Raw genomic sequence first — 15,086 nt, 5'->3', positions numbered from 1 at the left:
GGCCTTTCTTAATATAAAAGGCAATGGCCAGCCCACAGCTGTGGCCAATATCTCTGCAACAGCCGTAGGGGTGTCTAGGAGTTCTCTGTACTCTCTCGGCGGCCCCCATTCATCAAGGTCAGCCACTGCAAGACCCCGATACTAGTAGACGGCCACCCCAGGGTTACCCCCCGAAACTTTCAGGCCCCACGTGTTAGTGGTCGGCCCCAAAACTTTCCATTCCCCGTCCTAACTTCCCGACATCTCGGTGCTCACGGGCGTTTCCTCCGTCTCCTGGCTACTCCACCAAATGTTGGGCTGCACCCCGCAGGCCTACAAGGCCTGTACTTGCCCAGCTTTAAGACGGAAGGAAGAGCCCGGAGTCAGCCACAGAGGCATCAGTGGTTAATGCATAGGGGAGCTTACATGTCTGAGGCAGGGTCCTGGGGCCACTCCCACTGTGAACGGTGGACGGCGGGCAGAACATGGAGGCACTCTTGGCTCCCAGGGGCAGGGGGAAACCCAGTTACAGGGTGATCGATGTCAGGTGAGCTCGTCGGTTACCAGGGAAACCAGCAGAGGAGCACACCCCTTCCCTCCCATTGGATGAGGTATCATGGTGGAGACGTTCTGCTATCAAGGTTAGAACAATCACCAGCTGGAGCCGGGCAAGTACGTTGGGAGGTCAGTCATGTGAGTCAGGTGGTAGCGATTCAAAAAGAAGTAACTGTTAAACGCTAGTGGGTCCCCTGTAACACGTGCTGGGCCTGGTTGTGAGTAGAATGCAGCACACATTCAAGGCAGGAATAAGACGAACAAAGTCTGAGGACCTAATGTAAAACACGCTGACCGTAGTTGATAACACCGAATTATACAACTGAAACTAGCTAAGCAAGGAGAGCTTGAAAGTTCTTACCAAAAAAAAGATCAATATGTGAGGTGATGGCTGTGTTAATTAACTAAATGAGGAGAATCCCTTCACAAAGTAAACGTATATTCACTCACCACAATGCATACTTTAAATATCTAATTTTAGGACTTCCCTGGTGGCACAGTGGTTAAGAATCCACCTGCCAATGCAGGGGACACGGGGTCCAGCCCTGGTCTGGAAAGATCCCACATGCTGCAGAGCAACTAAGCCCGTGCTCCACAACTACTGAAGCACGCGCACCTAGAGCCCATGCTCCGCAACAAAAGAAGCCACCGCAATGAGAAGCCCACGCGCTGCAAGAAGAGTAGCCCCCGCTCGCCTCGCCGCAACTAGGGAAAGCCCGCGCACAGCAGCAACGAAGACCCAATGCAGCCAAAAATAAATTTTAAAAACGAAAAAAATAAATTAATATCTAATTTTATATGTCAATTATACCGCAATAAAAGCTGAATTTAAAAAAATAAAAAGGTTTATGGGCTCTCAGAAGAGAAATCCTTTCCCCACTTTACTAGTCAAATCCAATCAAAGCTACAAGACCCTGAAAGAAAACTGGCCCCATCAGGTTTACTGGCAGCTGAGGCACCTGCAAAGCCCTTCGGTGCTACAACATGCCGTGGGCACCAGAAAGGTCACAGTTTTCCAAGAATGAAAAAATAATGCTCACCCACAGAGCTCTGGGATTTGAAGAAATGTTGTCCATAGGAAGGAGAATCACTAAGCAACAGTTTTGGGAGCCCATCAGTCCAGTCTCTGCAGCCGTCTTCACGGTCTTGAGGACCCTGACCCCACCAGCGGTCTTCATCTCCCCCAGACATGCCCCGCCCAGTGAGGACACCGTGCCAGAGGGGGTTCAAGAATCATTGGTCCTGATGCGTCAGGACTTTCTGGACCACAAGGGACTAGGCGTGCTTTCAAAGAAGCGGACAGATTTCTGGAGGGTTGAATTCAAATTTATTTGTATGAATTTTTTAAACTGAGATATAATTGACCCGTAACATATTACTTTCAGGTGTCCACATAATGATTTGATATTTGTACATATTACAAAGTGATTACCACGATAAGTCTAGTTAATATCTGTCACCACAGAGTGACTAATTTTCTTGTGATGAAAGCATTTAAGACCTACTGTCTTAGCAGCTTTCAAATATACAACACAGTATGGTTAACTATCCTGACCGTGCTGTACATCACATCCCCAGGACTTATTTATTTTATAACTGGAAGTCTGTACCTTTTTTAGCATACTTTGGGGGGCCCCCTCACCGTGCAGCATGTGGGATCCCGACCAGGGATTGAACCCGCGCCCCCTGCATTGGAAGCTTGGAGTCTTAACCACTGGACCGGCAGGGAAGTCCCCTGGAAGTCTGTACCTATTGACCCCCTTCACCATTTCACCCACAAATCCTTTTTTATTTTTCACTGTATACCAGTATCTAGCATAGTGGCTGGGACATACCAGGTACTTAATGTTTGTTGAATGAGTCACGAACGTACCACTTCTTACTTAAAACACCCCAAGTCTATGAGGAGCGAGAGGATAGCAAACCATCCTCTAGCGTTCATTGAGCTGAGGCAAGTCTCTCTTCGACAACCAACTGAATTACCTGTCAGCCACCTCGACATTTATTTCACACGCCCCTTCTCCTGTGCCTCTTTTATAAAACCTCTCATGTTGTGGAGGAAAAGCCAAGGTTCCAGCTGAGCCTGACGTCTCTTGCAGACCTAAGAAATCCTTCACTCTCTGCCAGACCTTTTCCTAATCCTCATCCAACAGATTATCTCTGTACTCCTGTCATACACCTTGAGTTCCTTTTGCCCCATTTTTCTCCTGCTTCCCACCCATTCCTAGTCAAGCACCACCTCACTTTCTAATCCTGCCCCGTGTCTCTCAGATTCCTTGATGCAATTTTAGTGCTGCCAAGTCCCGGTGCTGGACGTCACAGGAACAGAAGAGGAAAATTCCCTGCTCTGCATTGATGTATTGTGTCCCTGTCCTAGATCTGGGCGTGTGTTTGCCTGTGAACTGCTTTTCCTTCAGCCGCAAACACAGAGCCCCTGGTGGGAAAAGTCCAGATCATTTGTGTTTTTTCTTGTCTACTTTTTTTTAGAAAGAAAACTTTATTCAAATGGATAAGCAAGGATTAGGGTCCGTTCTGTTGGGATTTTACTCATCTGTTTATTATGACAGAGCTGTGCTTATGCGCCGAAGATGGGATGTGCATTCTAAATGAAGAGGTGGGAATGAAAACAGCAGCAGGTGAGGCTGGCCTGATGAGCCTTGAGTCCAGGTGCCCGCCTTGTCCTCTAGGGAACTCTCCGCATCTCTTCTCTGGCACAATGATGGGCTGAAATCTACACAGATGTGGACAATTATGGCTTGGAAACTTGAAATTTGGTTTCTGCAGCCATCTATCCCATTGTCTACACAGATGCCATTTGCGTGAGAATTTAGAACATTCAAGGACAGGAATTATGTATATAATTTATCAGTAATTTTACACTTGTTTGAGGGTGCATATTCAAAAACTTTCTCGTTGACATGTGCACACTATATTTAAAATGGATAACCAACAAGGACCTACTGTATAGCACAGGGAACTCTGCTCAATATTACGTAACAACCTAAATGAAAGAAGAATTTGAAAAAGAATAGATACATGTATATGTACAACTGAATCACTTTGCTGTACACCTGAAACTAACACAACATTGTTAATCGACTATACTGCAATATAAAATAAAAAGTTAAAACAAATTTCTCATTAAAAAAAAAAAAGGAACATTCAAAAGTTTAGAAAACGGTTTTCTCTACCCCTGCTAGAGCCCTTTCACTCTCATAGCATTTAGAAACAGAAAGAGGGTCTCTGATGTCTTTGGTGCAGATCCTCGGGCAGGTCTGGCAGGTACACTGCCCGGCATCCCTGGCTGTTCCAGGTCCTTTCCTTCCCCGAGTCCTTCTCTTCCAAGAGCAGAGCCCGTGTAGCTCATCCCTCTGCAGCCACGTGGCCATAAACCGATAGCAGCTGCTTTTCCCTCCCCGTGGATCAGAGCTCCTGGACTCAGGAGAGGGAACAAGAATGCCATGAAGGTGCCTTTAGCATCCACTGACACTGGTTCTCTAAGAAGAGTGCGTCTGTGAATTCAGTGGCCAAGAGTAAAGAGAGAGCTCTGTCCAGAGTTCTCTCCAACAGCCCTCGGGTGGACCTGCTTTAGAAACCAACACCCTGGCCCCAGATAAGTTCAGACGGGCGCTGACGGATGCTGGCCTCTGGAGAGAGATGCAAGCTCAGACTTCTGCCCCTCAGGGTGCTTCTCTTTCACCAAATAAATTGGATCACACACCTGGGAGCTGAGTCCACAAAAGGCCTATTTTAAGTGTGGCTCCCCAAATTCCACAGTAAAATTCCTCCCTGGTGCTTGACTGAGGAGGTAGAGAAAAGATGAAGGAAGCGGGAGTGACTGGGGTGCTCGCCGACACGCCCTAGTTCATCCCCTGTCCTTCAAGATCGCCCATGAGGCTAAGAGGAGAGTCAATTCATTTGCAAGGGGGGAGGAGGAGCTTGGGGGGTGGCAAACATTTTTCCTCTTTCAACTTCAAATGTGGAGTCTATGGTGCCCAGGAAAGTGAATAGAAAAGTGCTTGTGTGTGTGTCCACTTACAGTTTGTCCACTTGTTTTTGCAAGTGTCCATAGCTCTCCTTGGATTTTCGGAGAGGTCCGTAGGCCAAAGTGGGTTCAGAACTGTTGCCCTGTGTCCTCCATTATTTCACATCCCCTGTCATCGGGGACAGACACCCCGAGAATAGTGGTCCAGTAGCAGAAGACAAACCCCAGCTGTTGCCAAATTCCGTGGATAAGGAAACTGGTATCCACCACATTGATTCCCTCCTGAGTGACACTATACCAGCCTCTACTCCTAAAGGAAGTGGAAATGAAGCAGCTCTCTCCACCACACCCCATCCAGGCATCATTTATTCCATTCGTGATACCCAGTACATCACATGACAACCTCCTCTCTGCCTCATTGCCCCATCCCAGGAGGATCAGGCCCCAGGCAGGCATCCTTCCATCCTGGAGAGACTCCTTATCTACTCATTCTGGGCAAAAGAACCGTGACTAAAACGATCACTTGTGTACACCCTGTTCTTGTTTCCATTCTTAGTGGTACCTAAAGGGATTATTATAATCCAGGACTCTACAAAGGCATGGAAAGGATTGTGACCCTTGAGCTTATCTAAGCAGACACACCTCAGTAACAAACTATAGACATTGCCCAGCTCTGCAGCAGGATGTGGTTCTGATGCCAACAGGAAGATTGGTGGAAGCTTCATGCGGGAAGATGCGACGTGGGGATGTGTCTGCAACCAGACTCTTTCCACTGGTGTTTCTGCTGTTGATATTTTTCACCCTTTTCCCACCCCCAACTGTTCAGTTCTTTACATCCATGTTAACAAAATACTTGCTAAGAATTATGAGTGTTTTTTTCTCATTCTGCAACTTTTCAAAGTCCAGACATGATGTAGAGAAACTTCATCCAGTAAAGGATTCCACCAACGGTACTATCCTTCCTGTTTTGCTAATACTCTAGGATGGCATTAATTTATCATCCAGGAGAAATGCTAAACCAGGATGACAGGTGCAGACAAAGACCACCCCAGGCCGCTGGGGGCGTCAGGTGACCACATTCTTACACAGTGATCTCTTCCTCACAGCTATTATCTGCACCACCTGCCTCACAGCGGAGGTCTCCCAGCTAAGGTAGTGAAGGGAGAAGATGCTTTGAAGCAGGAAGATAACGAGTTCCAAGTTCAAGAGCTACCTGAAAAAGAAAAATCTCCCATCACACAGAAGTCATGGACTCCACGTTCGTGCTCCTGGGTCGTAGCTTCACACACTGCCTGGCTGAGGTTTCGCTGTTCAATCTTCCCATGTTCTTTCACACGTAGACTGGGCAATGTTATAGTTAATCCTCTGATTTCTCTCCATAAATTGCATATAAATTTAAGGCATCATTCAATCATCATGGAATCAAAAAAAAAAAAAAAAAACCGAATCTCCACCAGGATTGTCAGGAACCAGGGGTACTATGAAAAACAGCCCATCGTCATCCTGTCTTCTTTCCACAGCTTCGAAACGTGGCAGCAAATCTCTGCGTGGACAGCAAGCACGGAGCTACAGGGACCGAGCTGAGGCTGGACGTCTGTGTCAAGGACGGTTCTGAGAGGACGTGGTCTCATGAACAGGTGCGTTATGGGGGGGGGGGCTGAGGCAGGCGGGGGGTGGCAGTGTGGGAACAAACCTCTAGGTGGGACCTGGGTGAGGCCCTGAGAGGTCATCACCCAGCTCTGCAGTCAAGGGAATCACTTCGCTTCTTTGCTTCCGTTTCTTCTCAGAACAGTCGTGATTGTTAATTGAGATCGTGTATAAAAATATGCTTTAAAGAATAGAAAGGGGGACTTCCCTGGTGACGCAGTGGTTAAGCACGCTCCCAATGCAGGGGGCCCGGGTTCGATCCCTGGTCAGGGAACTAGATCCCATATGCCGCGAAGCAACTCAGAGTTCGCACACCACAACTAAGGAGCACACGTGCCACAACAAAGGAGCCCACCTGCCGCAACTGAGACCCAGTGCAACCAGATAAATAGATAAAATAAATACCAAAAAAAAATAAAAGGGTGGCAAAAGATAGACCATGCTTTTAAAAAGCTAATAATAACAGAAAGGGTGGTAGAGATGTTGATTGTGACCCTAGTCTTCTATTGCCTTTCCCAGAATGGTAATTTTCAAACCATGCAAAGCTTGTAGAGTGCTACGTAACTCTCCCAAGCAAATTTCATGGTTTTACTGAAAGACTCTCGATTATTCTGTAAGTTTTTGTGACTTTCTCTAATCTTATTTTCCCCCTCTGGCTGTTTACTGAAAAGAATACTTTACATACACCTCTGGTCGTAGCAGCAGTTTGTAATCTTACACACAAAGGATCGCTTGGAGGCAATAACTCCCCAGCAGGGACTCCAGGGGAGGCTTGAAGACTATTTATTGCTTTTGCTTGAAAAGCATTTCAGAGCAATTCACTTTATTAAGTGAGGTATGATTCCTGACCCTCTTTGAAACACCCTTGAAAGGGGCTTTCCTCACACTGTGTCACCGGTAAAAGAGGAGAGACGGTGGGTAGACTTAGGTCTGCCCGTTTTTATTATTTGAATATTAAATTATAAAATATTTCAAATAGGAAACTATAAAAGAATTACGGCACACCATGGTGTACTCATCACACGGACTGAACGAGTATCTTCAGCTACTGCCATATTTTTTAGAAGAAAAAAATGTACAGATACAGTGAAAACCCCTCCGCCCCCCCCCCCCACAAAAGGATACATCTCAAGTTCAAGATCCTATGTCGGGCTTATGCCTTGTCTCCCAGAATTGTCCACAATGCTTCTCTCATGAAAACCAAGAGTAGGCAAGCAGTCTCCAGTAAGGCATTAGTTCTCTCCTCCAGTGGTTCCTCAAGTGTCCATCTTTTTTTTTGCGGTACACGGGCCTCTTACTGTTGTGGCCTCTCCCGTTGCGGAGCACAGGCTCCGGACGCGCAGGCTCTGCGGCCATGGCTCACGGGCCCAGCCGCTCCGCGGCATGTGGGATCTTCCCGGACCGGTACACGAACCCATGTCCCCTGCATCGGCAGGCGGACTCTCAACCACTGCGCCACCAGGGAAGCTCTCAAGTGTTCATCTTGAACATCAAGTCAGTGAAGCTCCCTGTCCCCCCGCCTGGGTTCTCCACGAGTGGTTTGGGTGTGCAGACCCGGCCTGTCGGCCCCTCTCCACCCCCTCTCCACCGAGCATCCCCATCCCTCCGGCCTGCAGTACAGCGCAGAGCCGCTGATTGAGGAAAACAGCAGCAGCAGACCAAGCCCACGGCACAGCCCAGAGTCCACCCAAACAACCCCTAACCCAACACCACCCCTCCCCAGCCGGGAACCGGGCCCCTGTCCTCTTCTCCCGCAGCCTCGTGGTCTTCTAGAAGGATCATGGGCCTTCGTTCAGCCTAACCTAGATCCCGGCCAGTTTAACCTGTGCGTCCTTGTGAAATCGTTATATCTTTCGAGGCCATAGTCCCTCCCCCTTTAAAGAGGGACAATAACACCCACCTCACGGACAGGGTTATTGTGAGAATCAATATCGTCCGTGATGTCCCAGCATCTTGCACAGGTAGGAGGTGCAGAGCAAATATACTTTGTCTTCTTCCTTCTCACAACCTTCCCCGCGGATCGCTTTATACCAACCCCAAACTAGAAATCTCTCGCCATCCAAGGCAGCTGCCAAACATCAAATACTACGTCTCACTCACTCAAATATACCCTGCACGTGTGGACACGTATCAGATGGGTTTTAAAGCAGGCCCTGCAGCTCAAGGGTCACTGCGGGGTGTGGAATATCCGTGGAAGCTGACGGCCTACTCCATCCTCTGTCCCTTTCTATAAGCACCACGGGGATGTGACCAGGGCGGTGGACGGTGCCAGCCTGTTTCCCCCAAGAAGCAATTCAGACTGCAGCCTGGGAACAAAAGAGAAGGCTTCAAGGCCAGTCAGTAAGGCTGGCATCTAGGGAGGGAAAGGATATTTTTTTAAAAAGAAAAAGGAGAATGCCATAAGGAAAATCCGTATCTGTTGGGTTAAAGTTCACTCTGCCATCTCTATTCAGCCCAACCAAGAGACACACCTATCCAGCTGGCTGATACGAAGGTTGCATACCTGAACGCCTGGATCAGGTGGAACATCTCCATCCCCTGCAATGTGCTAGAATGAAATATGCTCTGGGCTGCAGATTTTGTTTGACGGCTGCACGTAAATATAAACAAAACCAGCTACACTGCATACATCTAAAAATTTTTGGTTCAGTTCCTCCCCGACCCCGCCCCACCCCAAGCTAAACTGCAAAAAGCTATGACGTGTAATTCCAGACACAGTCGCCAGAGGGCAGCACTAGACAAGCAGACAACTATCTAAGAGGAACGAAAGATAGGTCACTGCGGCTCGTGAAAGAGATTTCCAGCCTCTAGACACTTCTGAAAACGGGGCAATGCAACAAGGTTGAAAGGAGGTTAAGTCAATCATATCTGAAATACGTATCACCGTATACTGATGTGGAGGTTCAATCATCACAAGCTGCTTCGTGTTCCGGTAGTTAACTGTTCGCTCTTTTTGATATATTTACTCAATGACTTCTAAAAATTAGGACTCACTCTTCTACATTTAGATTAAAATTCCCAGAGGAGAAAAGAATATCAGGACAGGAAAGTGATAGGCACTCTTTTTGATTCAAAAGCATTCAAAGAACACGAAAGGGGCACTTATTAGAACTGGAATGATTTTTTTTTTTAATGGCAAAAATAAAACACAAATGAATAAACAAAATAGTTCTGTGGGGAGTTAAAGAGAGTCTCTGGAAGCTCCTGGTAAGAAAACGGTTTTTGTCACAGAAGAGGGGGATGATTGGGGCTTCCCTGCAGGAAGGGAGCGTGCAGTTCATTTTCCAGCCCTCTGTCGAGGCATCACCGCAGCTCCGAGAGCTGGCTCTCAGTTTCCTATGGGGACCAAGAAAGAAAAGAAGAAAAAGGCCTTCATAGGACTGTGAGGTCTGGAAAGAACACTCCCCATGTGTCGTTAGGAGTCTGATGGAAAGGCGGGGGTGGGGAGTCTTCGGTGCCAGGGGGCAGCCCTGACCTGTGCTGGGAGGAAGCCTGCAGGGGAGTCTCCGTCCTGCTGAGGATGCTGTCCTACCCAGAGCTGGACAGAGATGTGCAGAGATGGAGACGGATCAGTGCACCTGGTACAGGACAGCTGATGGATACGCAGTGTCAGCCTCAGGACCGAGGATGCCAAACCACAAGGAGAAACATGCAGTAGCTGAGACCTCTACCAACCACACGCCAATGCGATAAAATCTAACTAATTACAGAGAGAAAAATAGTTTCCATCTTCTCAGGTCAGGTAGCAACATTGAGATAATAAATTTACGTGCAGCAGCGAGACTTGTGAGCTTGTTCGTATAACACAATACAGACTCAGGCAATGTTACACACACCAAGAAGTACGACTTACGTAGCAGTCCGAATCCGTTTTAAAGTGTCCCTTCAAAGAGGAAAGTGGAGAAATGAACATCAATTTACTCCAAGGCTGAGGAATTTGAGGCTGAAAAAAAATCAGGAGGTATTGTGCAGGGAACCTGAATAAAATCTGAATACTTCTTGTCAGCGAGGAGCGGCCCAAGGGTTTGCAAACCATCAAATACGTGCATGACGTCTGTCAGTTTCTGCTTTGACACGATTGCACGGGGGCACGGGGGCCTAAGGAATGAGACCCTCGGTGCCTGATTGGTTCCTCACTACCATTAGGATAAGCTGTGTGGCAGGAGACAGCATTTCAAAGACACGAGAGCGAAAAATCTTAGCTAATGGCAGGTGCAGAAGAATAAAGCCGTTTATATAATCCGAGGACGCGTTTCCCGGGACGCAGGAAAGTAAGCACCAGGTGATAATAATAATACTAATGCCTCCAACACTGAAGCCTACAAGCGGATGCTCAGTCTGCACAGCTGAGAATGATTACTGCACCCTAATAACAAGCCTGGAAACAAGAACTAGAAATCACCCGAGGGTGCCCTGAGATGTAATTGTGACAGCAGATGAATAAATCAGCTGAGAGATGAATGTGCCCGTTTGCTTTCACGCAGGTATTCTTTTGGACTTGACTGATCTATTTAATAAAAAGTAAAGAAAGGAAACAGAAAGAAAGTAAAAAGTAAGAGAAGTCTGTCTACAGAGGCGTACACAAGCCTGGACTCCTGAAGTGTGCAGCTGGCCAGTCCTTGCCCTTCTGCAGGCCAGTTGTCCCCAGCTGGGTGATGATGACAGAGCCTTTCAGCTCTGGCTTCTACATGTACAAAAACCAAAAAGAGGAAAAGAGACAGAGCAGAAAATCGATAAACCCTCAAGGCCACCGGTTCCTGTGCGGGTTGCACAGCTTATAGTACCAAGGGGTTGTGATATTTAAATAACATAAAGATTTAAGCAATGACAGGTGTACAGGCCAGGAAATTTTTATTCTAATAATAGGTAACTGAGCCTAGAATCGTTGAAATTGAAAGCTCAAAAAAATTAATTATTGTTGTAATTAGACACAAACAACACAAATTCATTAGAGAACCTGAAAAGACTAATTTTTAGTTCCTCTTGACAGTTGTTATCTCAATGCCATTTCTGTTAATATAATGAGTGCCAGTTTTTACTTATTCAATAGAAATTTCATTGGACATTAATTAAATGTCATGAATTGTTCTGGGTGCTGGAAACACAAAGATGAAGAAGATGTGGTTCCTGCCATTACGGGTCTCACGGTCTAGTGAGGGATACAGAAACATAATCGGATAATTATGAGAAATAAGGTGGGGGATGTAAGGAGGGGTTCAAAGAGAAGGCTTCTTAGCGAGTGGACACCTGAACTTAACCTTAAAGGACTGCTGAGCAGTAACTAGGTTGGCCAGTGAATGTGGGCCTTCCAACCAGAGGGGCTCCTGTGAAAATAGTCACCGAAGGGGAAACACACACCACCTGATCAGTGCAAGGAACTACAGTTTTTTAAAACTGAGGTATAATTCACATACAGTTTTATATTAGTTTCAGTAATACAACATATTGACTCGATATTTGTATCTATTGTGAAATGATCGCCCCAGTAAGTCTAGTTAACATTCGTCACCAAACATACAGAATTTTTTTCCTGTGATGAGAACTTCTAAGATCTACTCTCTTAGCAACTTATAAATCTTTTATTGTTGATAGAACATAAACTAAAGGGAAAAGGATGCAGCTGGAAAACATGGCAAAGTCCAGATCGTGGAAAGTTCTTTATGTGTTAAAGAGTCTGAACTTCATTCTCTAAGGGTTATGTGAAAATATGGTAAGATTTCAGGTTAAGAGGTAACATGGTCATACGGGTATTTTAAACTCTAATTCGAAAAGATACATGCACCCCAATGTTCACTGCAGAAGTATTTACAATAGCCAAGACATGGAAGCAACCTAAGTGTCCATCGACAGAGGAATGGATAAACAAGATGTGGTACATATATACAATGGAACACTACTCAGCCATAAAAAAAGAATGAAATAATGCCTTTTGCAGCAACATGGATGGACCTGGAGATTATCATACTAAGTGAAGTAAGCCAGAGAAAGACAAATATCATATGATATCACTTATATGTGGAATCTAAAAAAAATGATACAAATGAACTTAGGTACAAACAGAGAGAGACCCACAGACATAGAAAATAAACTTATGGTACCAAAGGGGAAAGGCAGGGGAGGGATAAATTAGGAGTTTGGAATTAACATATACACACTACTATATATAAAATAGCTAACCAACAGGGAACTATACTCAATATTTTATAATAACCTATAAGGGAAAAGAATCTGAAAAAGAATAGATATATATGTATAAATGAATCACCATGCTTTATACCTGAAACTAACACAAAGTTGTAAATCAGCTATACTTCAATTTAACAGAAAACGATATGAAGGAACCAGAAGAGGAAGGTGGGAAAGAAAGTAATTAGAAGGTCATTTCAAGAGTCCAGACAAGAAACATTGAGAGCAAAGGTGGTGGAGACAGAGGGGAAGGGACCACTTCCTGTAATACTTAGAAGACAAAAGTGGTGAGACTTGGTGATGGAGTAGATGAAGATGATGAGGGAGACCAAGGACATAAAGACAAAGGACGCCCAGGTTGAGAAGCTAAAGATGTGACCAACTAAAACAAAACACAGGAGCAGAAACAGGTTTAGAAGGGAAGGAAGTCAATGGAACTCAGGATGTGGTGACTTTGAGATGTCCACAGGGCATGTAGGAGGGAAATCCTACACAGGGTTGGACATAACACAGATGATGAGTTATCCACGTGCCAGTGAGAGTTAAACTGAGCATGTGTGAGACCAGCCAGGGAAGGTGCAAGGACGGGATCTGAGGAACCCTGAGCTGGACCTACATTGAAGGGATAGATAGAAACGGGATATGGGCAGGACAGAGTTCTAGGATAACACAGGAGCACAGTATCTCAAAAACCAAGGGAGCGGTAGGTCCCGATTTGAAGGGAGTGATCAAAACCAGAAATAGCTGAACAGACACTTTTCCTTGAGAAATGACTCCCCTGCATAGGGTTTGAATGAATCTAAAAATGCCTCAGGGGCTTCCCTGGTGGCGCAGTGGTTGAGAGTCCGCCTGCCGATGCAGGGGACACGGGTTCGTGCCCCGGTCCGGGAAGATCGCACATGCCGCGGAGCGGCTGGGCCCGTGAGCCATGGCCGCTGGGCCTGCGCTTCCGGAGCCTGTGCTCCGCAGCGGGAGAGGCCACAACAGTGAGAGGCCCGTGTACCGCAAAAAAAAAAAAAATAAAAAAATAAAAATAAAAAAGATAAAAATGCCTCAGTCTACAATCATATTAAAACGACAACAATGAATCTAGGGAAAGAGACCACACAATTCCTCTTCATGAATCTATTTCAAATGCCTTACCTAAAACACCTTCCTCTATTTAAAACATCCTATTTTGTCGTGTCTCCCAGGGAAACAGAATGCAATCTCTTGCCACAACTCAGACAGTAGGCTTCATGTGTTTGATTTAGATGAGTTCTTTCCGATTTTCTTCAGACCACTTAACCCAGCTTTTTCAAGTTTTCTGCAGTTTCCCCACCATTTAACTGTTTTTGTTAGCCATCCGTGGAATTTTGCCAGATTCTCTGCATTTTCTTACCCAGGTAGGGCCCCAAAATTGCGGTAATCTGCAGCTTGACAGAGCCGAGTGTATTGTCTGCTTATAGCTCAGCACTGTGCTTGTTTTTACATCCACAGAGTCTCCTGACATTGAGATGTTAGAACTGGAAGAAATTCTAGGGCTGATCTAGTCCATTTTCCCACTTACTTAAGGATTTCTCGTACTGAACCCCTCAAATGGTTATCCAGCTCAAACTCCAAAAAATACCCTTTCCTTACAGATGTGTAGTTTTTTCAATTTAATACATTGTAAAATCAATTTAGTGCATCCATAAGTCACATTTTTTTAATAATAGAATGGGGACTTCCCTGGTGGCGCAGTGGTTAAGAAATGCCTGCCAAAGCAGGGGAGGTGGGTTCAAGCCCTGGTCCAGGAAGATCCCACATGCTGCGGAGTAACTAAGCCTGTGCGCCACAACTACTGAGCCTGCGCTCTAGAGCCCGCGAGCCACAACTCCTGAGCCCACGTGCCACAACTACTGAAGCCCGCGCACCTACAGCCCGTGCTCCACAACAAGAGAAGCCACTGCAATGAGAAGCCTGCACGCCACAGGGAAGAGTAGCCCCCCCGCTCGCTGCAACTAGAGAAAGCCGGCACACAGCAACGAAGATCCAACGCAGCCAAAAATAAACATATTAACTAAATTAAAAATAAATTTAATAGAATGGATGGATGGAATAGAATAGACTAAGACAGGAAAAGTTTGGATGGAATATCAGAGTCTATTAAATGCACTGAGGACAAATATTTCATGAAATTTCCATTTCCATTTTCAAAAGGGATCTATGTGTGTTTGCAAACTGTATCTCTTACTGGGAGTCACAGTCCAGAACTTTCTACACTGCCCGGCAGGATTACTCTTACCAACTCCAGGAAACCAATTTGCCTATTCTTTACTTCATCAAGCTTAGCTTTCACTTAAATCAAAATGTTCAAGTTGCTGGCATCCATCCAGTTCAACCCTACTCCTGGTCTTTACTCAGTTAATCTCCTCATTTAGGCTAACTGTGTAACATTTAACCACTAATTTTTTTTACCTAAATGAAGAAGGTAAAGGACATCATTAAAAAGTTTCTCCCCTCTTTCTGTCCCTCTGTCTCCCTCTGTCTGTCTGTCTGTCTGTCTCTCTCCCTCTGTCTATCTAACCGGAAACACTTCATTTGCTTTTTTGGCCAGGCTGGGCCAAAAGTGCTTCTGGTGTTGCTACAGGGCGTTAGCATCCATGCCTTTTTCAGTGCCCCTCTTATGCTGAGACATAGTTCTTTTCTTGTAAATCACGAAGCAGGAGTTCTTCGCAGCTAAAAGACATATCTCCCCCTGCTTCCTAATCTC

The 15,086-nt window shown here is 45.9% G+C and overlaps 1 protein-coding gene across 1 annotated transcript in view; it reads left to right on the top strand.

Annotated features, from left to right (window-relative positions):
• Positions 1 to 15,086, top strand: part of GALNTL6 (polypeptide N-acetylgalactosaminyltransferase like 6) — a gene marked incomplete at both ends in the record, with an annotated part of 1,149,883 nt that overhangs the window by 1,117,829 nt on the left and 16,968 nt on the right. The window contains one exon of the mRNA XM_082657046.1: positions 6,040 to 6,156. Coding sequence (XP_082513172.1) covers positions 6,040 to 6,156 — 117 coding nt within the window. The remainder of the gene's footprint in view (positions 1 to 6,039; positions 6,157 to 15,086) is intronic.

This window comes from Grampus griseus (assembly GCF_964374135.1).
Source record: "Grampus griseus genome assembly, chromosome: 6".
NCBI classification, from domain to species: Eukaryota; Metazoa; Chordata; class Mammalia; order Artiodactyla; family Delphinidae; genus Grampus; species Grampus griseus.
This window is presented reverse-complemented; position numbering and strand designations above follow the sequence as displayed.